Source organism: Scyliorhinus torazame, chromosome 12 (genome assembly GCF_047496885.1).
Source record: "Scyliorhinus torazame isolate Kashiwa2021f chromosome 12, sScyTor2.1, whole genome shotgun sequence".
Classification (NCBI taxonomy): domain Eukaryota; kingdom Metazoa; phylum Chordata; class Chondrichthyes; order Carcharhiniformes; family Scyliorhinidae; genus Scyliorhinus; species Scyliorhinus torazame.
Window position 1 is genome coordinate 57,497,171 of NC_092718.1, and position 27,749 is coordinate 57,524,919.

A 27,749-nucleotide genomic window follows, 5' to 3' on the forward strand; every position below is an offset into this window, starting at 1 on the left:
GATGTGAATCCCGCCCAGTGTGGGCAGGACCACTTTTTGGCAAATCTGCATATTAGAGCGAGGCACTAAGCCTCACTCTAATTTGCACATTCCTGAGGTACCTGAGGCTTTGGGATTCATCCCCTTTGCCTCAGAGACCTCGGGCGAGCACCGTTCGGCACTGGTCCCCACAAACGGGGGACCAGGTGGAACGACACTTGTCGGGGTCTCACAAGGGTTTGGAGACCCCCAGCTGCATACTGCGGATGGTGCCCTGGCATTGCTGGTGCCAGCTTGGAACCCTGGCAGTGTCACCTGGGTGCCAGCCTGGCACTGCCAAGGTGCCCAGGTGACGCTGCTAGCTGGCATGGGCACTGTCAAGGTGAGAGTGCCCGGCGTGGGTGTTGGGGGAGGGTATGGATTCTCCCATAGTGCGTTCGGACTGGGGTGGAGGTCGGGGATCATTTTGGGCACCTCCCCACTGTACAAAATGGGGCTATGTGCGGCCTCAATCGCATGCCCCCCCGTTCAGGCCCCTTATACAAGGCGAGTTGTGTTGAATAGCCATGTGTGTCCCGGCACTGCGAGCACCAGGAAACACAAGGCTAAACGTGCTCGCCAGGGGACTTTGTTCCCTTTTGGGAGAATTGCACCCCTTCTGTTGTTATGTTCTTATGTCATCGCCTGGTCTTTTTGTTTTGAGTTGCTGCTTCCACTCTTCCCCTTTGAGCAGTTGGTCTGTACGTTGACCGTAAGGGGTAAATCCTGATCTGGTCATGTCAGTCCTCCATGATTCCGTACCTACAGACACCACTGTGAAAGGAAGAGTTTTCTCCATTTACTGTATCCAACTCAAAGCCAGTGGACATACTATTTTGATTGGGATAAAGTGATGCCAGTTGTTTAATCCCATTGCTCCGCAGGGCATAATTTGTGCGAACATGTGCAAATCCCCAACAATTTGAAAGTTGAATAACAAAGTGCAAAGCAATGGGCCTTAGAACTTTGGTCATTGACACAATTCTAATTGGGAACATTTGGTATTGGTCACTGACAGCGTAACACCTGGCTGTATTTAGTTCCTGGCCACCTTGCCTGCACGTGATAACAGGCGAGACATTAAATATTGCACATTACTTCAGATTTAGACTAAAGTACCACAAACTGCTTATAAAAAGTTTCCCTGAACAAATGCCGTTTTCATACCTTTTTACACTATTATTTAAGTTACTATTTTCATGAGCCTGAATTGTTTACTTGTTTACTTCATAGCACAGAGATCGGTTGAGGTTGACAAAAAAAATGTGACCTTAAAGTGCCACGGTTTGAGGACCCTGCCTAAAGTTGAATGGGAAGGAATGAATAACAAATTCACACCAAGGAGACAAATAGAGGGAGAAAGTATAAAGAGAAAGGGGGCTAGATTCTCCGATTTTGAGGCTATGTCTGGAGGAAATTTGCTAATGCTCTTCGGGAGGGTTTAAACTAGTTCAGCAGGGGCTTGGGAACCTGAATTGTAGCTCCAGTATACAGGAGGTTGAGAGTAGTGAGGTCATGAGTAAGGTTTCAAAGTTGCAGGAGTGTACCGGCAGGCAGGAAGGTGGTTTAAAGTGTGTCTTCTTCAATGCCAGGAGCATCCGGAATAAGGTGGGTGAACTTGCGGCATGGGTTGGTACCTGGGACTTCGATGTTGTGGCCATTTCGGAGACATGGATAGAGCAGGGACAGGAATGGTTGTTGCAGGTGCCGGGGTTTAGATATTTCAGTAAGCTCAGGGAAGGTGGTAAAAGAGGGGGAGGGGTGGCATTGTTAGTCAAGGACAGTATTACGGTGGCAGAAAGGACGTTTGATGAGGACTCGTCTACTGAGGTAGTATGGGCTGAGGTTAGAAACAGGAAAGGAGAGGTCACCCTGTTAGGGGTTTTCTATAGGCCTCCGAAAAGTTCCAGAGATGTAGAGGAAAGGATTGCAATGATCATTCTGGATAGGAGCGAAAGCAACAGGGTAGTTGTTATGGGGGACTTTAACTTTCCAAATATTGACTGGAAACGCTATAGTGCGAGTACTTTAGATGGGTCTGTTTTTGTCCAATGTGTGCAAGAGGGTTTCCTGACACAGTATGTAGGTAGGCCAACGAGAGGCAAGGCCATATTGGATTTGGTACTGGGTAATGAACCAGGACAGGTGTTAGATTTGGAGGTAGGTGAGCACTTTGGTGATAGTGACCACAATTCAATTACGTTTACTTTAGTGATGGAAAGGGATAGGTATATACCGCAGGGCAAGAGTTATATCTGGGGGAAAGGCAATTATGATGCGATGAGGCAAGACTTAGCGTGCATCGGATGGAGAGGAAAACTGCAGGGGATGGGCACAATGGAAATGTGGAGCTTGTTCAAGGAACAGCTACTGCGTGTCCTGGATAAGTATGTACCTGTCAGGCAGGGAGGAAGTGGTCGAGCAAGGGAACCGTGGTTTACTAAAGCAGTCGAAACACTTGTCAAGAGGAAGAAGGAGGCTTATGTAAAGATGAGACATGAAGGTTCAGTTAGGGCGCTCGAGAGTTATAAGTTAGCTAGGAAGGACCTAAAGAAAGAGCTAAGAAGAGCCAGGAGGGGACATGAGAAGTCTTTGGCAGGTAGGATCAAGGATAACCCTAAAGCTTTCTATAGATATGTCAGGAATAAACGAATGACTAGGGTAAGAGTAGGGCCAGTCAAGGACAGTCGTGGGAAGTTGTGCTTGGAGTCCGAGGAGATAGGAGAGGTGCTAAATGAATATTTTTTGTCAGTATTCACGCAGGAAAAAGACAATGTTGTCGAGGAGAATACTGAGATTCAGGCTACTAGACTAGAAGGGCTTGAGGTTCATAAGGAGGAGGTGTTAGCAATTCTGGAAAGTGTGAAAATAGATAAGTCCCCAGGGCCGGATGGGATTTATCCTAGGATTCTCTGGGAAGCTAGGGAAGAGATTGCTGAGCCTTTGGCTTTGATCTTTAAGTCATCTTTGTCTACAGGAATAGTGCCAGAAGACTGGAGGATAGCAAATGTTGTCCCCTTGTTCAAGAAGGGGAGTAGAGACAACCCCGGTAACTATAGACCAGTGAGCCTTACTTCTGTTGTGGGAAACATCTTGGAAAGGTTTATAAGAGATAGGATGTATAATCATCTGGAAAGGAATAATTTTATTAGAGATAGTCAACATGGTTTTGTGAAGGGTAGGTCATGCCTCACAAACCTTATTCAGTTCTTTGAGAAGGTGACCAAACAGGTGGATGAGGGTAAAGCAGTTGATGTGGTGTATATGGATTTCAGTAAAAAATTGGCTAGCTGGAAGAAGACAAAGGGTGGTGGTTGATGGGAAATGTTCAGACTGGAGTCCAGTTACTAGTGGTGTACCACAAGGATCTGTTTTGGGGCCACTGCTGTTTGTCATTTTTATGAATGACCTGGAGGAGGGTGTAGAAGGATGGGTGAGTAAATCTGCAGATGACACTAAAGTCGGTGGAGTTGTGGACAGTGCGGAAGGATGTTACAAGTTACAGAGGGACATAGATAAGCTGCAGCGCTGGGCTGAGAGGTGGCAAATGGAGTTTAATGCAGAAAAGTGTGAGGTGATTCATTTTGGAAGGAATAACAGGAAGACAGAGTACTGGGCTAATGGTAAGATTCTTGGCAGTGTGGATGAGCAGAGAGATCTCGGTGTCCATGTACATAGATCCCTGAAAGTTGCCTCCCAGGTTGATAGAGTTGTTAAGAAGGCGTACGGTGTGTTCGCTTTTATTGGTAGAGGGATTGAGTTTCGGAGCCATGAGGTCATGTTGCAGCTGTACAAAACTCTGGTGCGGCCGCATTTGGAGTATTGTGTGCAATTCTGGTCGCCGCATTATAGGACGGAAGTGGATGCATTGGAAAGGGTGCAGAGGAGATTTACCAGAATGTTGCCTGGTATGGAGGGAAGATCTTATGAGGAAAGGCTGAGGGACTTGAGGCTGTTTTCGTTAGAGAGAAGAAGGTTAAGAGGTGACTTAATTGAGGCATACAAGATGATCAGAGGATTGGATAGGGTGGGCAGTCAGAGCCTATTTTCCTCGGATGATGATGTCTATCACGAGGAGACATAGCTTTAAATTTAGGGGAGATAGATATAGGACAGATGTCAGAGCTAGGTTCTTTACTCAGAGAGTAGTAAGGGCGTGGAATGCCCTGCCTGCAACTCGCCAACACTAAGGGCATTCAAATGGTCATTGGATAGACATATGGACGATAAGGGAATAGTGTAGAAGGGCTTTGGAGTGGTTTCACAGGTCGGCGCAACATCGAGGGCCGAAGGGCCTGTATTGCGCTGTAATGTTCTATGTTCTATGAAGTGTCTAGTTTTACGCCAAAAAAAATCAGCAAGGCCCCAGCACCGCTCCTCTGACCGGTGAGGGGCTAGCAGCGTGCCACGGAAAACGCACGGCCCTCCCAATATAAACGGCTGGAGAATTGCCGGGTCCGTGGCCGCGCATGCCGACGGTGATGAACTGCAGTGGTCACGCCGTACAACATGGCGCTGGCCACGCGCGGCCACGACATGCCAGATAGTACCCCCTAGACACCCCCTCACCATCCCCGGGCCACCCCCCACCAGTCCCCCCCTGACCTTGCCGAAATCCCCCCAGCTAGCAGCACAGCCACACACCCCCGACTGTGGCGGTGCTGGACACCGTCTGCAGCCACCACGCAAGGTTGACGAAAACTGAGAGCACGCATATCCCACGTCGTCGGGAAGTCGGCCCATCGGGGTGGAGCATCAGGGGAGGGCCTTCAGGTAAAGTCCTGAGGCCGTCCCAACGGCATGTGGCGTACTCCCCGATGATGCCCTTTTGGAGGGGGCAGAGCATTCGAAAAGAGGCACCGCCCCCAATTCGGTTGCAAACAGGGATTCTCCGCCCGATCGCCGATTACGATATCGCCATCTGGTAACGGAGAATCCCACCCAGTGTTTCTGGAAAATGTAAAGTGAGTGGCAAGGATACATCCCAAAGTCCAAAACTATTTTGTTTAAATGATAAAGCAGAGCACATGACCCGAAAGCAACTAAATCTGTAAATGTACAAGAGCACCACAGTCCTGTGGACTTTGGGCTGGATTTTCCGTTTCAGGGACGATGTCCCCACGCTGTCGTAAAAACTGTGGCCTTTCATGCCAGAAAAACTGGCACCAAAAGGCTACATATTCACAGCCTTGCAGGGAGCTAGCAGGGACCAGTTGTGAAGCTCGCAGCTCCAGCTGCTGATACAGGCCCCCGCACACCTGGGTCAGGGGCTGCGCATGCGCACAGCGGCGGCCTCCATCAGCCGCGTAGGGGATACGCGCCGCGGCGTACTTCCCGGGTACGCCCCTTTTCGAGGACCGGAGAATCGGGGAACCGGCGCCGGTCCTGAAAGTGGATTCTCCGCCCCAGTGCTGGATGCAATTTCGCCGTTGGGGTGCAGAGAATCCAGCCCTTTGACTTTGTGTTGCTAATCTGACAGGTTACACCACTGTGAATCAAGATGATTATTGCTGCTAGTACAGGTATTACGAAATTCCATTGCGCTGCAAAAAAACAAATTCCTCCAGACTTGAATCCAGCATCAATTTCAGAAGCACCAACAATTAACATCTTTGTTTTGTTTGACAGTGCTCCGGCCGTTGTGTGGCTCACAGTGTTGCTGTACAGCATCGTCAAATTGTTTGCCAGTATACAAACGGAACTTCAACTGCAGAGCTCACCTGTGCCAAAATGAAGAGGTATTAAGCAATTAAGAGAAAGCAGTACTGTAATTTGTGACATTTCCACAGTGTAACATTGCCAATTATGTGGCCAAATTATTGAAAATTATTTTTGGATAGCGTTGAAAGATTTTGATTTCCGAGAATTAAACATCAGAGAAATATTTTAAATGGTACTTCAAACATTGGAATAAAGTCTGTTTACAGTGAACTTTGTAATATCACTGGAGAAAGTTATTTCCAGTACTTTCCTAAAATTGTACAATGGATATTGATATGTACCATTGAAATATATTATTCTTTATTCGTTCATGGGATGTGAGTGATGCTGGCTGGGCCAGCATTTGTTGCCCATTGCTGAGGGCATTTAAGAGTCTCAACCACATTCCTGAGGGTCTGGAGTCACATATAGGCCAGACCAGGTAGGATGGCAGATTATCTTCCCTAAAGGACATTAGTGAACCAGATGGGTTTGTACGACAGTCAAAATTGTTTCATGGTCATCATGAGACTTCTAATTCCAGATTTTTTAACTGACTTCAAATTTCACCATCTGCCATTATCCTGGGTCTCTATATTATTTGACCAGTGACAATACCACTACGCCACAGCCTCCGATGTGAAATGAACATCGACTGTGGAATTGATATGTACTGTGGATAATGTCATTCATACTCTCTGCTCTTTCTACTGGTGAAGTCATGGAGTTCCTTGGTTGGGTTTGGGGTGGGTGATGGACCCGAAACGCCACAAATGTTTATCTTAACTGTACGGATAATGGTAAACTGCTCCACCTCATCTTTATTGAACTGTTTGCAGCCTTTGACATGGTTGGCCACATCATCCTCTTCCAAAACCTCTCCACTATCGTCCAACTGGGTTCTCAACTGATTCCATTCTTTTCTATCTAATCACCTGCATAATATCATTTGTAATGGCTCTCTTTCAGCTGCTGCGTCATCACCTCGGGAGTCCCAGAAGGCTGTATATCTGTGGCCCCTCCTGTTTCCCAACCAATTACTGCCCTTTAGCAACATCATCACAACGTCAGCACAACATTAATTTTCACATGTATGTAAACGACACCCAACTCTACCTCGCCACCATCTCTCTCGACTCTGCGATTGATAAGTTATCAGACTGATTATCAGACATCCAGGGTGGGATACTCCCGCAATCGGCGGGATGGCACGACGCCGGCGCCGAGAACGGCGCAAAACACTCCGACGTCGGGCCACCTGGAAGTTGCGGAATCCTCCGCACTTCTGGGGGCTAGGCCAGCGGCGGAGGGGTTGGCGCCAGAGGGCCAGCGTGTTCTGGTGCATGCGCCGAACCGCCGACATGTTCTGGCGCATGCGCAGGGGGTTTCTTCCCCGCGCCGACCATGGCGGAGCCCTACAGAGGCCGGCGTGGAAGGAAGGAGTGCCACCACGGCACAGGCCCGCCCGCAGATCGGTGGCCCCGATCGTGGGCCAGGAGCCCCCCTTCGGGGCCGGATCCCCCCGCCCCCCCACCCCCACCCCACCGCGCCCCCAAGGACCGCATAAGCCGGCCTACCAGCTAGGTCCCGCTGTGTGGGACCATGTTCATTTCACGCCGGCGGGACTGGCCATAAACGGACAGCCGCTCAGCTCATCGGGGCCCGGAGAATTGCCGGGGGGGCCACGGCCAACGGCCCCCGACCAGTGTGACGTGATACCCGCCCCCGCCCGAAAACCGGTGCCGGAGAATACGGCAGCCAGCGTTGGAGAGGGGGGGCGTGATTCACGCCACCCCCCCCCGGGGATTCTCCGACCTGGCGGGAGGTCGGAGAATCCCGTCCCCAGTACTGGACGAGCAGAAATTGCCTCCAGTTAAACATTGGGAAGACTGAAGCCATTGATTTTGGACTCTGCTCTAACTACTGACTCTTGGCAACTGTCTGAGACTTAACCAAATTGTTCACCACGTTGGTGCCATACTTGGCCCTGAGAACCTATCAACCTTGTATTCAAACCACTAAGCCTGCCAATTCCACCTCCATAACATCACAAAACATTGTCACTCGGCCCATCTGCTGCTGGAAACCTCATTCAATGAGCTCCTGCAGAGTCTTCACATTCTGCACTCCATAAACTTGAGATTGTCTAAAACTCTGTCATAGAGTTATATAGCACAGAAACTTGCCCTTCAGCCCACCATGTCTATGCTGACCATCAAATGCCAATCTATACTAATCCCATTTAACAGCAGTTGGTCCATAACCTACTATGCCTTGGCAATTCAAGTGCTCGTCTAGATGCCTCTTAATGTTTCAAGAGTACCTGCCTCCACCCCTCCTCTCAGACAGCACGTTCCATATTTCCACCACCCTCTGGGTGAAAAATGTTTCCTCAGGTCCCCTCAAAACTATTTACTCCTCTCCTTAAACCTGTGCCCTCTGGTCTTAGATACGTCTGCCACAGAATCATAGAATTCCTATAGTGCAGAAGGAGATTATTCAGCCCATAAAGTCTGCACCAACCCTCTGAAAGAGGACCCTACCCAGGCCCACTCCCCTCATAACCCCACCCAATCTGCACAACTTTGGACTGTGGGAGGAAACCGGAGGAAACTCACGCAGACATTGGGAGAAAGTGAAAACTTCACAAACATTCACCCAAGGCCGGAAGTGAACCAAGGTTCCTGGCGCTGTGAGGCAGCAATGCTAACCACTGCACCACTGTGCTATCTACCATATCTATACGTCTCATAATTTTATATACCGCTATCAGGTTCCCCTTCAGCCTCCTCTGCTCCAGGGAAAACACACCCAGTCTCTTCTCAGAGCTGACACTTTCCATTCCAGGCAACATGCTAGTGAATCTTCTCTGCACCCCCTCCACTACAATCATGCCCTTCCAATGGTGTGATGACCAGAACTGCACACAATATTCCATCTGTGGCTTAAACAATGTTTTATAAAGTTGTACCAAGACCTTCCTGCTCCTGTATTCTATACCCCAGCTAAAAATGCAGGCATTCCCTCTGCCTTCTTCACCACCCTATCTACCTCTGCTGCCTCCTTCAAAGATCCATGAACTTGTACACCAAGGCCCATTTGTTCCTCAATACTCCATAGGGACCTACCATTTATTGCATATATCCTACCCTTATTAGACCTCTCAAAATGCATCACCTCACACTTATCAGGATTAAATTCCATCAGCCGTTGCTCTGCCCAATTTACTAGCTGATCAATATCTGGTCAGACTATCCTCCTCACGATAAACAACACCACCAATTTTCATTGTCTATTGTTGCCTATAGTAATGGTGCCCTGCAGCCATCCTGTGTGCAGCCAACATGGGTCAATCGGCTGGAGGCAACAGGCCTGCGCTGTGGTCTAAGAACATAAGAATTAGAAGCAGTATGAGGCCATTCTGCCCTTCGAGCCTTTCCACCATTCATTGAGATTGTGGCTGATCTTCTACTTCAACATCATAGGCGGGATTCCCAGATCGGGCGGCTAAGTGTCGACGCTGGCGTAAAAACGGGAATGTTTTACTCTGGCACGGCGTCCGTTCCGGGACGCCATTCTCTGGTCCACAGGGGGCTAGCACGGCGCTGGAGCGGCCCATGCCGCTCCAGCTGCCGATCCCGGTGTGACCCCGGCGCCGCGGGGTCTGCGCATGCGCAGTTAGGCCGGCGGCAACTAGCGCATGTGCAGTGGCCTTCTTCCCTGCGCCGGCCCCGACGCCAAATGGCGCAGGGCTACAGGAACCGGCGCGGAGGAAAGGAGGCCCCCAGCCAGAGATTCTGGCCCGCTGATCGGTGGGCCCTGATCTTGGGCCAGGCCACGACGGGCCCCCCGCCGCCCCCCCCCCACCGAGGTCGGACACCCCCTCCCCCCTACAGGCCGCCCCGGACCCTTCAACGCCAAGGTCCCGCTGGCTCAGAAGATGTTAGAACGGCGCCGGCGGAACTCGGATTGTTTGTGACGGCTGCTCGGCCCATTCGCGCTGGAGAGTCGGCCGCTGGCCCGGGCTGATTCTCCGTTCTAAAATTGCGTCCCGACGTTGGGGTGGCGTGGTGCGATTCACAGGGCATGGCGCCGATTCTCCGACCCCGCAGGGGGTCAGAATATTCCGCCCATATCTCTGCACTATCGCCATATAGAATCATAGAATTTTACAGCATTACAGGAGGCCATTTGGTCCATCGTGTCTGCACTGACTCCCGAAAGAGCTACCTAGCTAGTCCCATTCCCCAACCTTATCTCCGTAGCCCTCTATATTCCTCACTTTCAAATATATATCCAGCTCGCTTTTGAAGCCTCCTATGGAATCTGCCTCCACCACTCTCCCAGCCAGCGCATTCCAAATCCCAACAATTCTTTGAATAAGGGAGTTTCCTCTCATCTCACTCCGAGCTCTCTTGCTGACAATCTTACATAAAAGAGAGGAGCAGGAGGAGGCCTTTTGGCCCTTCGAGCCTGCTCCACCATTTATCACAATCATGGCTGGTCATCCAACTCAATAGCCTAATCCTGCTTTCTCCCCATAGCCTTTGATCCCATTCTCCCCAAGTGCTATATCTAGCCGCCTCTTCAATATATTCAATGTTTTAGCATCAACTACTTCCCGTGGTAATAAATTCCTCAGGCTCACCACTCTCTGGGTGTAGAAACACCTCCTCATCTCTGTCCGAAATGGTTTATCCTGAATCCTCAGACTTGTGACCCCTGGTTCTGGACACACCGATCATTGGGAACATTTTCCCTGCATCTACCCTGTCCAGTCCTGTTAGAATTTTATAAGTCTCTTTGAGATCCCCCCTCATTCTTCTGCACTCCAGCGAGAACAATCCTAACTTAGTCAATCTCTCCTCATATGACCCGCCATCTCTGGAATCAATCTGATAAACCTTCGCTGCACTCCCTTGAGAGCAAGAACATCCTTCCTCGGAAAAAGAGGCCAAAACTGCACACAACATTTGAGGTGTGGCCTCACCATGACCCTGTATAATTGCAGCAACACATCCCTGCTTCTGTACTTGAAATCTCTTGCAATGAAGGCCAACATACCGTTAGCCTTCTTCACCGTCTTCTACACCAGCATGCTTACCTTCAGCAAATGGTGCACAAGGACACCGAGGTCCCACTGCACACTCCCCTCTCCCAATTTACAACCATTCAGTTAGTAATCTGCCTTCCTGTTTTTGCTTCCAAAGCGAATAACCTCACACTTATCCAAATTATAGGATCCCTGCATCCTCGTCACAGTTCACCCTCCCACCCAACTTGGTATCATCTGCAAACTTTGAGATGCTACATTTTGTTCCCTCATCCAAATCATTAATACATATTGTGAATAGCTGGAGTCCCAGCACCGATCTCTGTGGCAACCCACTAGTTACTGCCTGCCAATTTGAAAAGGACCCATTCATTCCTACTCTTTGTTTCCTCTCTGCCAACCAGTTTTCTATCCACCTCAATACACTACCCCCTATCCCATGCGCTTTAATTTTGCACAATAATCTCTTCTGCGGGACTTTGTCAAACGCCTTCTTAAAGTCCAAATATACCACATCCACTGGCTTCCCTTGTCAACTGTACTGGTTACATCTTCAAAGAATTCCAACAGATTTGTCCAGCATGATTTCCCTTTCATACTGACTCTGACACATCCTGCCACTGCTTTCTAAATGTTCCACGATAAAGTCCTTGATAATGGATTCAAGAATTTTCCCCAGTACCGATGTTAGGCTCACTGGTCTATAATTCCCTGTTTTCTCTCTACCTCCCGTTTTGAATATCGGAGTGACGTGAGCTACCCTCCAATCTGCAGAGACAGTTCCAGAGTCTATAGAATCCTTGAAGATGACCACCAATGCATCCACTATTTCTAGAGCCACCTCCTTAAGCACTCTGGAATGCAAATTCTCAGGCCCTGGGGATTTATCCGCCTTCAATCCCATCAATTTTCCCAGCACCATTTATCTACTAATGTTGATCTCCATCAGTTCTTCTCTCTCATTAAACCTTTTATTCTCCAGCATTTCTAATATCTGATTTGCGTCCTCTTTTGTGAAGGCAGAACCAAAGTATGTATTCAATTTCTGTGTCCCTTATTATGCATTCCCCTGTTTCTGAATGTAGGGGGCCGACATTTCTCTTCACCAATCTCTTTCTCTTCACATATCTATAGAACCTCTTAGTGTCAGTCTTTATGTTCCCTGCAAGCTTACTTTCCCCTTCTTAATCAATCCTGTCGTCCTTCTTTGCTGAATTCTAAACTGCTCCCAATCCTCAGACCTATTATTTTTCTTGGCCAATCTTGGATCGGATACTATTTCTAATTTCCTTTGTAAGCCATGGATTGGCCCTCTTACCCATTTTGGTTTTGTGCCGGGCAGGAATAAACAGTTGCTGCAGTTCCCCCATGCATTTCTTGAATGTTTGCCATTGCCTATCCACTGTCACCCCTTTAAGTAACTCTCCCCAATCCATCAAGGTCAACTCACTCCTCATATCTTCATAGTTTCCTTTATTAAGATTCAGCACCCTAGTCTCCGAATCAACTACTTCACTCTCCATCTTGATGAAAAGATTCCATCATGTTATGGTCGCTCATCCCCAAGGGGATGGCAACAAGAATGGCAATGGTTCCTTTCTCGTTACACAGAACAAAGAACAAACAAAGAACAAAGAAATGTACAGCACAGGAACAGGCCCTTCAGCCCTCCAAGCCCGTGCCGACCATGCTGCCCGACTAAACTACAATCTTCTACACTTCCTGGGTCCGTATCCTTCTATTCCCATCCTATTCATATATTTGTCAAGATGCCCCTTAAATGTCCCTATCGTCCCTGCTTCCACTACCTCCTCCGGTAGCGAGTTCCAGGCACCCACTACCCTCTGCGTAAAAAACTTGCCTCGTACATCTACTCTAAACCTTGCCCCTCTCACCTTAAACCTGTGCCCCCTAGTAATTGACCCCTCTACCCTGGGGAAAAGCCTCTGACTATCCACTCTGTCTATGCCCCTCATAATTTTGTATACCTCTATCAGGTCTCCCCTCAACCTCCTTGGTTCCAGTGAGAACAAACCGAGTTTATTCAACCGCTCCTCATAGCTAATGCCCTCCATACCAGGCAACATTCTGGTAAATCTCTTCTGCACCTTCTCTAAAGCCTCCACATCCTTCTGGTAGTGTGGCGACCAGAATTGAACACTATACTCCAAGTGTGGCCTAACTAACGTTCTATACAGCTGCAACATGACTTGCCAATTCTTATACTCAATGCCCCGGCCAATGAAGGCAAGCATGCCGTATGCCTTCTTGACTACCTTCTCCACCTGTGTTGCCCTTTTCAATGACCTGCGGACCTGTACTCCTAGATCTCTTTGACTTTCAATACTCTTGAGGGTTCTACCATTCACTGTATATTCCCTACCTGCATTAGACCTTCCAAAATGCATTACCTCACATTTGTCCGGATTAAACTCCATCTGCCATCTCTCCGCCCAAGTCTCCAGACAATCTAAATCCTGCTGTATCCTCCGACAGTCCTCATCGCTATCCGCAATTCCACCAACCTTTGTGTCGTCTGCAAACTTACTAATCAGACCAGTTACATTTTCCTCCAAATCATTTATATATACTACAAAGAGCAAAGGTCCCAGCACTGATCCCTGTGGAACACCACTGGTCACAGCCCTCCAATTAGAAAAGCATCCCTCCATTGCTACTCTCTGCCTACTATGGCCTAGCCAGTTCTGTATCCACCTTGCCAGCTCACCCTTGATCCCGTGTGACTTCACCTTTTGTAATAGTCTACCATGAGGGACCTTGTCAAAGGCCTTACTGAAGTCCATATAGACAACATCTACTGCCCTACCTGCATCAATCATCTTAGTGACCTCCTCGAAAAACTCTATCAAGTTAGTGAGACACGACCTCCCCTTCACAAAACCGTGCTGCCTCTCACTAATACGTCCATTTGCTTCCAAATGGGAGTAGATCCTGTCTCGAAGAATTCTCTCCAGTAATTTCCCTACCACTGAAGTAAGGCTCACCAGCCTGTAGTTCCCGGGATTATCCTTGCTACCCTTCTTAAACAGAGGAACAACATTGGCTATTCTCCAGTCCTCCGGGACATCCCCTGAAGACAGCGAGGATCCAAAGATTTCTGTCAAGGCCTCAGCAATTTCCTCTCCAGCCTCCTTCAGTATTCTGGGGTAGATCCCATCAGGCCCTGGGGACATATCTAACTTAATATTTTTTAAGACACCCAACACCTCGCCTTTTTGGATCACAATGTGACCCAGGCTATCTACACCCACTTCTCCAGACTCAACATCTACCAATTCCTTCTCTTTGGTGAATACTGAGGCAAAGTATTCATTTAGTACCTCACCCATTTCCTCTGGCTCCACACATAGATTCCCTTGCCTATCCTTCAGTGGGCCAACCCTTTCCCTGGCTACCCTCTTGCTTTTTATGTATGTGTAAAAAGCCTTGGGATTTTCCTTAACCCTATTTGCCAATGACTTTTTGTGACCCCTTCTAGCCCTCCTGACTCCTTGCTTAAGTTCCTTCCTACTTTCCTTATATTCCACGCAGGCTTCGTCTGTTCCCAGCCTTTTAGCCCTGACAAATGCCTCCTTTTTCTTTTTGACGAGGCCTACAATATCACTCGTCATCCAAGGTTCCCGAAAATTGCCGTATTTATCTTTCTTCCTCACAGGAACATGCCGGTCCTGTATTCCTTTCAACTGCCACTTGAAAGCCTCCCACATGTCAGATGTTGATTTGCCCTCAAACATCCGCCCCCAATCTATGTTCTTCAGTTCCCGCCTAATATTGTTATAATTAGCCTTCCCCCAATTTAGCACATTCATCCTCGGACCACTCTTATCCTTGTCCACCAGTACTTTAAAACTTACTGAATTGTGGTCACTGTTACCGAAATGCTCCCCTACTGAAACATCTACCACCTGGCCGGGCTCATTCCCCAATACCAGGTCCAGTACCACCCCTTCCCTAGTTGGACTGTCTACATGTTGTTTTAAGAAGCCCTCCTGGATGCTCCTTACAAACTCCGCCCCGTCTAAGCCCCTGGCACTAAGTGAGTCCCAGTCAATATTGGGGAAGTTGAAGTCTCCCATCACCACAACCCTGTTGTTTTTACTCTTTTCCAAAATCTGTCTACCTATCTGCTCCTCTATCTCCCGCTGGCTGTTGGGAGGCCTGTAGTATACCCCCAACATTGTGACTGCACCCTTCTTATTCCTGATCTCTACCCATATAGCCTCACTGCCCTCTGAGGTGTCCTCTCGCAGTACAGCTGTGATATTCTCCCGAACAAGTAGCGCAACTCCACCTCCCCTTTTACATCCCCCTCTATCCCGCCTGAAACATCTAAATCCTGGAACGTTTAGCTGCCAATCCTGCCCTTCCCTCAACCAGGTCTCTGTAATGGCAACTACATCATAGTTCCAAGTACTAATCCAAGCTCTAAGTTCATCTGCCTTACCCGTAATGCTCCTTGCATTAAAACATATGCACTTCAGGCCACCAGACCCGCTGTGTTCAGCAACTTCTCCCTGTCTGCTCTGCCTCAGAGCCACACTGCCCCTATTCCCTAGTTCTCCCTCAATGCTCTCACCTTCTGACCTATTGCTCCCGTGCCCACCTCCCCTGCCATACTAGTTTAAACCCTCCCGTGTGACACTAGCAAACCTCGCACCCAGTCTAAAATGGCCTAGATCACTACCATTTGAGGTCCGATTTCTTAACTTCCTTCCTAGCGCCCTGTATTCTGCTTTTAGGACCTCATCCCTTTTTTTACTTATGTTGTTTGTACCGATGTGTACCACGACAACTGGCTGTTCACCCTCCCCCTCCAGAATGTTCTGTAGCCACTCTGAGACATCCTTGACCCTCCTAATCACTGACTTAACAACGAGTGGAAACAGGATATCTTTCTTTACCCTGTAAAAAGTGTTCAGAATTTTGCACACCTGAATAAAGTTCTCTCTTATAATAACAATAATAATAATAATAAACTGGGTTTTTATGACAAGGGAGACACTAGTGGGCAGCATGGTAGCATGGTGGTTAGCACAATTGCTTCACAGCTCCAGTGTCGATTCCCGGCTTGGGTCACTGTCTGTGCGGAGTCTGCACGTTCTCCCCGTGTGTGCGTGGGTTTCCTCCGGGTGCCCCGGTTTCCTCCCACAGTCCAAAGATGTGCAGGTTAGGTGGATTGGCCATGATAAATTGCCCTTAGTGTTGGGTGGAGTTACTGGGTTATGGGGATCGGGTGGAGGTGTTGACCTTGGGTAGAATGCTCTTTTCAAGAGCCGGTGCAGTCTCGATGGGCCGAATGGCCTCCTTCTGCACTGTAAATTCTATGTAAATTCTATGTAGTGGGGCAATGGGAAAAAGAAAACAGGAAGGCTTGCCGTAGGAGTTTCTGTTATTTCACAGGAACTGATTGACCAGAACCAGCCATACAATGCTGTTATTGAGGTTCATAATTGAGGAGATTCTGTTGAATCAGTGCTATCAACCATGAATAGAATTGAGGAGGTTCTGTTGAAGAGCACTATTTTGGTAATGACCACGTTTGTGGAACTCTTACTGGTTTGGAACTGCAGTTAGATGAGACTCAGTGGCTAAATCCTTGAAGAAAAGGAACTGGAATTCTACCTGAGGAAAATCGGGTTTCTCCATCGGCGGGATCCTCCGCTTCATTGACAGCGAACCCATCCCTGCGGGTTTCCCGACGGCATGGGATGACCGCAATGAGAAACCCCATTGGCTGGCTGCTGGAACGGAGAATCCCGCTGCCGGCAGGAGCGCGCCACGCCAGAAAACAGGGCTGGCGGGACAGCGAATCCCGCCCCATGAGTTTATGGCAAACAAATAACTCCAATTTTGTTTTTATCAAATGGAATTCCTGTGCTTAGCACTGCTGCATCACGGCGCCATTGAACCGGGTTCGATCCCGGCCCCGAGTCACTGTCCATGTGGAGTTTGCACATTCTCCCCATGTCTGTGTGGGTCTCACCACGATAACCCAAAGATGTGCCTCGTAGCTGAATTGGCCACGCTAAATTGATCTTAATTGGAAAAAAAGAATTGGGTACTCTAAATTTTTTTTTAATGAAATTCCTGTGGAAGTTTCCTTGTGGCAGGAGAAGCCTGAAGGAAATTTCCAGCTCAAGGATCTTCCTGAAAATGCTGCAAATGTTTCAGAGATCGCTTTTTTTGTTCTTCATTCACGGAATATGGGAATTGCTAGATAAGATTATTCCTAATAGCCCTTGAACTGAGTGGTTTGAGGCAAACCTCAGAGAGCATTTAAGAGTCAACCACATTGTAGGCCGGAACCGATGAGGACGGCAGATTTTCTTAGTGAAGCAGATTTTACAACAAAACAATGGTCACCATTAGGCTTTTAATTCCGGATTTTTATTGAATTCAAATTTCAACATCTGCCGTGGCAGGATTTGAACCTGGGTGCTCAGATCATTACCTGAGTCCCTGGATTACTAGTCCAGTGACAATACCACTACGTCATTGCCACCCACAGCTCTGTCTGTTTTCCTTAAGTAAACAGCAAACAAGTGGCTTTGATGGTGAGGAAATCTCCCAAAGCCTTTCAGACCCTGCATATAGTCCCACGCACTGTCTTTGAAGGATCCAAACTGTCTGCCCATTCTTGCTCATATCATTAGTAACAATGCGTTGCAATCCACAGGCCTGTCTCTGCTCGCCGATGTAAATCAAATCGATGTAATGTGGAGTGGAGGACGGGGCCGTGGAGACAGTGTGCAGCAACATGTGGAAATGGTTTCCAGTCCCGGCGGGTAGCTTGTATCCATAAGAAAAATAACAAGGTCGTGGCTGATCAGTATTGTGGATGGAAGAAGCGACCAATCACATGGCAGCGCTGCAATTTAACCTCCTGTGACAGTAAGTACATTTTTGCCTTGCTTAATATCGAAACTAAAAACTACACTTCTCGTGACAAAGTGAATGTTTAACTTCAAGCGCCAAGCAGTATTAAAATCTGTTGCTTTCAATTCTATTTTAGCTTTGAATAGGATTGTGTGCAATCTGTTGGGATTGCATTACAATTTTCCCGTGTGCTAAAACTACAGCAAATGAAAAAGCGAATTGTGGACGAGATTCTCTGTAGCCCGACACTGAAATTGTGATCGATGATTGGGCAGAGAATGGACTCCGACGCCGGATCCGGGGTTGGCGCCAGGTTGACGCCGGTTTGCAATGCTCTGCCACCTCCAAACCGGCGTCATCTGGATGCACGGCGCATGCAGTTTCAAGGCCATTGGCGCATCATCGGCCGGCCCACCCCCGATGGGCCGAGTTCCCGATGGCGTGGGCCACGTGTAGTCTCACGGGTCATGAACCCAGCGTGCTGGCAGCGGACAGTGTCCAGCACCGCCACACTCGTCCGGGATTTGTGCCGCTGGCCGAGGGACTTCTGCTAGGGCTGGGGGGAGTGGTGGGGGGTGGGCCGGGGGTGACCTGTGGAGTCGGGGCGGGCGGGTTAGAGTTTGAGCATGGCTGGTGGCATCATTCCCGGCATGACTGGAGCAGGCCGTCAGCTCTGTGCGTGCACAGCCCGGAACCCAGCCATTCTCTGGCCATTTTCCGAGTGATCCGCAGATGGTTCACACGACGCCGGTACCAGCCCCTCGCCAGTACCGGAATCGGTGAGGGGCTCACGCCCATTTCCCCATCATGCGCCACCCGCGGATTCTCCATTGGCGCTGGCACTTAGCCACTGAAACGGGGAATCCAGCCCCATGTTTCCATTCTTCACCCCGATAATGTGCCAATTATTTAGATTTGGATGCGTTGCTTTCAGCTTCTGAAGGAGAATGTACAGACACAACACGTTACTGTGCACTTGTGAAACGCCTGCGGCTGTGCCATCTGGACACCTACAAACAGAGGTGCTGTGATTCCTGCCGAACGCTGTAATTAATCTGAGCCGCCACACATTGGGTCGCAATCAATCTATAATGGACAATGAAGTGATTTATACAGACCTCCATGTCGGTGAACTGACTGCAGAAGAACCTGATGCAAGTTGAACCAGAAAGATATTTTCATTTTGTTGTAAATCTGCTTGTACATACAGAAATTGCACAAACCGTTTCCTCGCTGATCCTTATGTTAGTCAAATGTGTACCAGTTGATCCTTAAAGCAAGAACTTCTCAACAGTTCTGCTTTTCAATCAAATATGGGTTTGGGCTTTAGTGACTATATTTTTTTCTCAGTTACAAGAGATATGCGTTTAAGTTACATCACAGAAATTAGCGTGTGGATTATTTACTTTCACCTGGGAGCATAACCTTTTCTGAATGCCTGTGTGGACTGATAATTCACAAACATACAGCGAGGATCGAGAAAACGCTTTCAACCCAGGTGAGTTATTGACAAGAGTGTTTATCCCGTTTTATTACTGTAACCCACTTTCATTTCACCGCTGATGTTACAAGCTTTTAAAAATTATTTTGATAAGTGGACAGAAGCAAACGCGAGAGAATGAAGCGTTCAGCAGTTTGGGTTTTTAACCTTTCAAACGCCGAGATCAACAGCGAATTCATGTCCGTTTGAACATTAGAATCAATGATGAAAATTTGCTTCCTAGCGGGAATCCCACGTCTATCAGTGACGTGCTCAGAGAATTGACGTACGGTGTTGTACGCTTATCCACCCTCTGTGCTTTCGAGTGTGCATAACCCTCAGAATTAAAGTATTGAATTTTGATTGCAAAGAAAAAAAATTATAAGTCATAACGCGTGCTTGGGGTAAAGCATTTAAAAGCTGACCTCACCGAGTGTCTGTCTTTTTTTTGACTGCAGAATTCTATTCCTAATGCAAACGAGCCGTTTATCATGATTTTGGCCCCAGCTGGGATGCCAAAGCTAAAATGGGGTGTTTCTTCTAGTTTTATGTGTTCATGTCTCAAGATGCTCCTTTCAAGCAAAAGTAGGAAACCACTATTAATAAAATATTTAAGAGAATAGCCAGTTGTAATATGCAATTAGTGGCACAAGTGCATTTTACCATACACTTCAAATATAGAAGGAAATATTAAAAGAATGCAAAACCTTTCTGTCTCTGGAGAGTCTCAACCACTTTCAGTTACACTGCTAATAGTTGGCCCTTTACTGTTCACTTAATGTTGCTGCAGAGACTTGAGGCCTCTGCCTTAGACAGAGATGTTAGGCCTATAATTCCTAGGATTAATACAGGTTAGAATCAGTGCGTGGGAGTTTTCTGTAGTAGCTCATGATAAAAACCACATGCAGAAAATGGTTCTTGCATCCGTTATTGGCAGAGTAAGTTACACACTATATCTGGCATTTTACTTATGACGATTATATACATATAAAACTGATTATATAATAACAATTTCATTAATTGTGAGCCCCAAATATTAACCAAGATGCAATGCATTTACTTCTGGTGAATTGGTTTTTCTGACACTTCGGATTCTCTGTCACTCAAAAATATTATTCTGGGACCACCTGGAAAAAAACAGAGATTTTTCTGTTACCTCTTTGTAAATTGCAATTTTAAGCATATAGAATTTCTGGGGTCACCTCAAAGTAACACTAAAAATAGTTTCTGGGAGCAACATGAGCGATGAACTCACAAGAAGAGCTCAAATTTCAGTGTTATTTATAATGTGTTAGCGTGCTAATGCACATGTGGTTAGCACTGCTGCCTCACAGCACCAGTGACTCGCGTTTAATTCCGGCCTTGGGTAACTAACTGTCTGTGCGGAGTTTGCACTTTCTCCCCGTGTCTGCACGGGTTTCCTCCGGGCGCCCCGGTTTGCTCCCACATTCCAAAGATGTGCAGGTTAGGTGGATTGGCCATGCTAAAATTGCCCCTTAGTGTCCAGGGATGTGCAGGTTAGGTATGGTTACGGGGATAGGGAGTGGGCCTAGGTGGGGTGCTCTTTCAAAGGTTTGGTGCAGACTCGATGGGCCAAATGGCTTCATTATGCACTGTAGGGATTCTGTGGTTCTATGGTTAACAGAGTTTATAATGCTCCATTTTCCATATCTCAACTTTCAGCTATTTTCACTGCTTACTTTCAAAAGGTCCCTCATTCTACCACAATTCCTCAGCTAAGCGAATAATTCACAAAGCAATCCGTTTCTAAGTTTCTATTACTCGACTGGCGCGTAAGATGTGCCTGAAGTTGCGCACTCGTTGGTGTACAATTTTTTGGACTTTTGGGGTTGACTTGTGCCTGGGACTTGCACCCCACACCTTCCACCCCACCACGACCACCACTCAACAGTGTTCAAATACTTACTGTTGCAGAGAATTGAGTTATATTTCCCTTTATCTCAGTGAAACATGAAGGTGTACCAATGCTCTGTGTCATTGTGCAAAACATGTAGCTGAAATACTCAAGTACATTTGGTATCAGTAATTATATATCGCTACTACATGCTCCTTAATTTGAGCTTTTTCAAATTCTTAACAGCCCCTTTGTTTTCTTAAGCCTTGATGTATCTCTAACTCTATTGGGCTTTAATAAAATGAATATTCTGGCCAAAATAAAGATGACAGAATATTTATTTTTATTACCAGTTGACAAGGTAACGATGCCGGATGTTAATTCAGTTTAGACATTTGTTCTGATAAATTAGAATGTCAGTACCAAAGGATTTCTGTAACTCAGTTGGCAAATGCATTATGTTTAACAATAGGTATATATTTAAGTTGATTTTAACAGTATTATAGGTGATGGAAAACATTTATTGTCTGTTCCCGTATGGTCGTGCATTGGTGAGTGCTCCAATTATGTTCCTGTATACAGCTGTTTTAAGTTGGTCGTTTCCTTCAGCAGAATACTAGGTGCCCGGGGAAATACCCTCTATTTTACGTTATCCAATCATTAATGGGTCTTGGCCTTTTGCAAAAGGTTGTGCATAAATTAAGGAAAGATAATTGTAACATATTACTTGTACATATTTATTCCCTGTTAAGTGCAATACTGAATGCTGTATATTGTGTGTTATAAAGAATATTTTTGTTGGGACTTTTATTTTTGACTACCAAAGCTTTGGTTTGAAATTGCTCTTCACTTTCTATTTATAGTTAAGATGCTTATAGCTATGTCAAGCACTTGTCAAGTTTGTCTAAGTTAATTCCTTCTTCTCCAGACATAGAATTGCATGCTGCGTGGTAATGAAATTATCCCAAGATCAGCTTTGCTAATTATGCTAACATGTAGGGGTGTCCAAACTGAAGCCCGTAGGCTACACACATGTGGCTCCTCAGACTAGGAAAACAGACCTGCAAAGATGAGATGACTCAGTCCTGGTTGTGTTTATGTTTCTTATTTATAAGTGTATCTGTGGTCCTGGGTGTAATGGATCAATTCTGAATCAGACCATCAACCTTTGGCAGTCTCAACTATTTGAGACATCTGTAAATGTCTTTGCTGCTCTAATTGACTCCTGGCCCTCAACACCTCAACTTTAAAATGTTCAGATTTGTGTTAAATTCCTTCCATGGCTTCATCTTTCCTTATCTCATCTCTGGAAGCTTCTCTCACCAAGCCCCACCACTAACACTCCAGAGGAGAATTTTGTTGGCGGTGGGGAGGTGCCAATGTTAGGACACAAAGTGGATGAATGTGTCTGCACGGGCTGGTAGTGGAATATGAAGTGGAATTTTATCAGGGCTGTCCAGTTCGGAATAGCCAGCCAGTAACAGTGACAGTGCGGGGAGTGGAGGGTGGGACGGGGGTGTCTTGCCATCTGAAATGCAAGTGCCATATTTGAAGGGGAGGCACCTCTCAGCTGAGGAGACTGAAAAGAAGGCCGGATATAGGTGCCCGCAGTAACTTGGCATGAAACCCATTGTAACTTACAGTGCTCACCACTTAAGGCCCCTCACTCCCCTTACTCTGAATATCGAAGGTGTACCTCAGAGGGACCCATCAATCTTTATATGTCTGATGTGTTCGCCAAGCTTTCTCAGCCTCCAGCTTGTTATTCCCCCGTACTTTATTCATTCTCACCCTCCCTGAACTGCAGCACTAGCGATGGCTGCCAGTTGTAACCAACACGAACCTGCTGCCTGCTTATAACAAGCCAAGTTTTGAAGCTCCATTCTTCGTGTGCATCACTGAAAGAAATTTATAAACCTCTGGAAAATAACAATTAATCCTTACCAGGCTCAGTTGCCTATCCATTGTCAGTAAGCACAGTCTCCTCCCAGTGGCCCAGCCACATCCAGGAAACATCAGCAGCAGCAGGAACATGTCAGTCTTGCATTCCAGTGCATTCCCCTGCCAATGTGATGGCCCACCCTCCTCCCAGGCCATCATCCTGCTTGTGGAAAAATTCCTCCCGCACTTTCTCTGATCTAGATCTCTTAAATATCCCTCCCCATTTCCTTCACCCCATCATTGGGGGGTTGTGCCATCATCTCCATTCTTTGGAATTCCAATTCTCTTCCCGCACCTAGTGGTGCATTAAGGCAGACTGGTGTCTGTTTCCATAGTTAGTAATTCCCAGAACTAGTCGGTGGTCTGTCACAAAGGGCTTATAGCTTGAGGGGCGCCACTCCACATCAAGCATAGCTGACCAGGAGTCTCTCCCGCTCTTGCCGCCAGCCATTGGCGTGTTGGAAGGTTGACACACTCAACCTGTTTGGCCGCGTTACGTACACACCTTCCTTGGCCATCAAGTCCTGAGGTGGGACTCGAACCTGGGGGTTCTGGCTCCGATGCAGGGGTGCTAACCCACTGCACCACAAGGCCCCACTCTCTGGAGTCCCCTCCTCAAATACATTGTGCTACTCCAGCTCTCTCTCTCTCCCCTCTTACCCAAAATTGTGTTATTCCTCTTAATTACCTTTTACTTGGTCCATGTTTCTGGCTGCATCTCTGTGAATCACCTTTCCACATCAAAGGCATTATTTAAGGCAAACGGTTGGTTTTGTTCAATTTTAGCTGTGGCCTCAAGTCTCTATGATACACACACTGAGAATCACAAAGACGTTTGGACACCCCTATTGTAACATGGAGCAAGTTTGAGTTCTGACTAATGTTTCCAACGTGGCTTCACAGCTCCATTTGTGACTCCGGGACATTGAATATTCATATATTTTGTTGAACCTGCTTCAGCTTAATAAGTTACAATAAACCTACATTGTATTGCAAATATATAATCATTGGAAACAATATTTTGTGCTGTGTATGTAATCCAGATTTGGTGTGTGACTTTTTGTTACTGCAGTTTAATAAAATTGAATTTTTAACCACAAATATCCATTTCTACTGATTGTGGAAGGTGCTATTCTCATCCATGCAATATTTTTTCTTCAGACAAGATATCATGAATCTCTCTTCCCATTGCTCACAGATCTGTAAACGTCCCAGTTCTTTCCCCAAATAAGTAGTTTCCTGAGGAATATTTATTTGTAGATCTTGTTTTCACCCAGTCGATTGGCCCATTTGGTCTTGTTCAACCTTATCACAACTATCTTCATGGATTCAGACACTTCCACTCCTGAGCCAGTATGAGCTAAAACTTACTCCTGTTGATTATTAGTAGAACTGCTGGGTGGAATTTTCCTAAAACATGGCAGTGTCAATCCCTGCGCGAAAACCAATGCGATTCCCGTCGGCCCCAGCAGCATGATCCGGACCGCAATTTTTGACTTTGAGGAAAAAAACCTTTCCCCACATGAAAAATTCCACGCCTGAGGTAGGAAGCGCCTGATTCTCACCCCTCGGGGGTTATCTCAGCACTTTAATCAAGCTGCACTTAAATGGCCCCACACCACTGCTCTCAATCAAGCCAGGAGGATGGCAGCGCGGAAACCTGCTCCGTGATTCACGGAGGGGGCCCTCATCTGCTGGATGCTGTGCCCTCATGGCACTCCTCTTCAGAGACCCTCCTGGACTAAACGCAGTGCCCACACATGCCAGATATCATTGACCAGGCATCCAGCTGACATCATCCCCATTTGTGTTCCTGCAGGAAACGTTCACCCACAACCACCGTGAATGAGAGAAAATGGGCGGTGGGATGCCCAAGGTGAGGATCTTGACTCCGTATGAGGAGAGAGCCATGGAGTTCGCAGGGGAGGGGCACTGGCCATGAACTTCACAGGGGAGGGGCAATGTCCCACAGCCCACCCTCTATGTGACCTCGGAGGAGATCTCGGAGGAGGACATCGAAGAAGTCATGGCTATCACTCACAACATCCACCAGGGCAGAGACACACACTGGGTGGGCGATCTTAGCAGGCAGGCTTCTGGGTCACTATCTGGTGAGCATCACACCGCATCTGATGCCCATCAGGTGGAGGCAGAAACGTCCCAGGGAATTGACAGTCAGTGGCCGGCTGGATCCCAGGACTCAGCTGTGGCCCAGCCAGGTGCTGCGCATCTGGGCACGTTCGACCCTCAGCTGCTGGAGATGCAAAGGCAGAGCTGGGAATACCAGGAGGGATTGTTAGTGACAGTCCTGTGACTGCAAGGCTGAATGGAGGATTCCCAAAGTCTCAAAGAATTGTCAAAGGGTGATCATGGACGGGATTCTCCATCGGCTGACGCTGGAATTGGGTAACGCCATTGGACGGAGAATCGATTTTGACGCCTAAATCGTGGTGGGTGCCTCGTCAGTGGCATCAATGTGTTCCACTCCATTTCCTCCGTCTACCATCGAATGCCTGGGGTCGCGCAGGTGCGGACGGTTTGGAAGGGAAGTGGGGGGGGGGGGGGTAGAGAGTGGTGTGGGGGGACACCGGAGCGCTGGCTGAACTGCGGTCCCTGAGCCAAGCCAGCCCCTAAAGTCTGGCAATCACCCCCACCCCACCACATCCACACCCCTCTGCGGCCAGCCCAGACCAGGCCACCCCTCACACCCTCTGACAGAACACTGAGGCAGGTAGTAATGTTGTGCAGAGGTGTTTAATGTGAAAACATATATACAGCTACGTGCCCTTGCTCCTATCACTAAACTGTGCCCTGCAGCCATGTCAATTTAGCTGATCCAAAGGTGGTACAGCAGGAGTGGAGGTGGCCTTCTGTGAATCCCGCCTTGCAACCTGAGTCCCTGCGGTAACCGGGCCTGGATGGGCCCAGCTGCTGCTCGGGTGTCCCAGGTGGTGTGGTGCCATGCTGTTCTGCTCGTAGGAGGGGGGGGTGTCCGAGGTGCTGCGGTGTCCTGGCATCTCCCCTGCGGGGTCATCTGCACGGGCCCCATCACCTCCTCCTCCCTTGGAGTGCCTGATAGCCCCCGGACTACTCCATGGGCCGGGGGTGCAAGCGGAGCTATCCCCTGAGGCTTCACCCACCACCTGGCTGTCAGTCCTGGAAGCCCGCTCCCATGTCGACCAGGATCTGTATTCTCGCAGACATGGAGCACAGGGAGTGGACCACCCCTGTCTGGGACTGCGCCGCATCATGCTGTGACTGTGCCACCACCTTCTGGGTCTGTGCCACATCAGCCAGTGACAGTGCCATTATCTCCCTATGGGACTGGGCCACCTCCCTTTGTGTCTCCACCACATCAGCCAGCACCTGGGCAATGCCGCCAGCACTCTCAGCCATGGCCCACTGTGACTGGGCCATGCTCAGGGGTGTCTCTGGCACATGGCTGCCTGTGAGAGGGCAGCCCTGTTCTGGGCCTCAGCCACCGTCTGCACAGATTGCCCCAGGTCTATATTCCAAACTCTTGCCCTCAAGTCCTCCAATGCGGACGCCACCTTTGCGGTGTTGGCCTGGATGGCACGCATGGCCGGCAACACCTCTTGTTCCTGCACACTATTTTTGAAAACTCACCACTATTCTTAGAAGTCCCCCTATACCAAAAAAGGCCGACATTCTAAACGGTGCTCAGGGATTCTCACTCCCCGACTCCGATACAGGCTTCAGAGGGTGCTATTCAGGTCAAACTATGTTTTCAAGTTATCCCCCGGTATAACCCATACCTTCACCGAAGATTTCATCTACTTACCACTTAGTAGCATCGATCCTGGGTCCCGCATTGCTAAGTAAGTAAAGTAGACTTTGGAATAACCACTATTTCAGGTTAAATTAAGTTATTTTATTATTATATTTTTTTCTTTTAAAAGCTGCAAATACTTTATTTACAGAAAGGAAAAAGATCTTGCTTCTGGATCCTTCTGGTTGGTTGAAGGGACCGTCAGGCCCAACTTGACAATCAACCTTCTTTAAAGTCTGGTCTTCTTTAGATGTACTCGCTGGTTAGCTCGGTTGCTGTGTCCTGTCTTTCCCATGTACAGAGCTGTGAGAGCTGGCTCTGCTGGCTATCACTGAGCTGACTCTGAGCTGACTCTGGCTCCTCTTTAAATTCAGGTCTTCCTTTGATGTATTAGCTGTTTTAGCTCGGCTGCTCTGCCCTGTCTCTTTCCCATGGCCGAGCTGACTGTAATCTGACTCTGCTTCTCCCTCTCTCCCTCTGATTTTTGGTTCTGGTTGCCCTGGTCTCTAGGTTTATAGTCTCTTTCTAATAGTTATTACGTTTTTATGACGTTATTGTAAAGTAACATTTTTCACTTTGATTGTAAAAAGTGTCTTTGATCTAAACTTTCTAATCCAACTAAGTATTCATTTTGACATGACTTCATCTCATTGATCTGATTACATTGTTTCATTTGTGATGTTCAAAATGCTTTGACTTCAAGAAGTGTTACTTTTGGTTTGGTTCCTGTCATTTCTATACTTTTATTTTCCAATTGTGTCCTCAGCTCAATTTTGACTTTGATTTTGGCTTTGAATTATGTTTCTCGTAGACTGATAGTCTCCAGTTTTCTTTAATTTACCTGGTATTAGCAAATTTTCACACCTAGAATTCTCACCAAATTCAACGGAACCTCATCCATTCTTTTCCAGACGCTTACTAAGATAGTTACTTTCAATGAAGGTGTGAGCCATTGTTTTTGGCTTCATTCAAAATCCTGTTTGTCTTGTTTGCTAAGCCTGCTTGACCAAGGATA

At 47.6% G+C, this 27,749-nt stretch overlaps 1 protein-coding gene across 1 annotated transcript in view; it reads left to right on the plus strand.

The window, feature by feature from the left end:
* Window positions 1-24,045, plus strand: part of adamtsl3 (ADAMTS-like 3) — an 869,253-nt gene extending 845,208 nt beyond the window's left edge. The window contains 3 exon segments of the mRNA XM_072468743.1: window positions 5,647-5,756; window positions 17,469-17,683; window positions 18,603-24,045. Coding sequence (XP_072324844.1) covers window positions 5,647-5,756; window positions 17,469-17,683; window positions 18,603-18,718 — 441 coding nt within the window. The 3' untranslated portion in view covers window positions 18,719-24,045.
* Window positions 24,046-27,749: the final 3,704 nt, after the last annotated feature.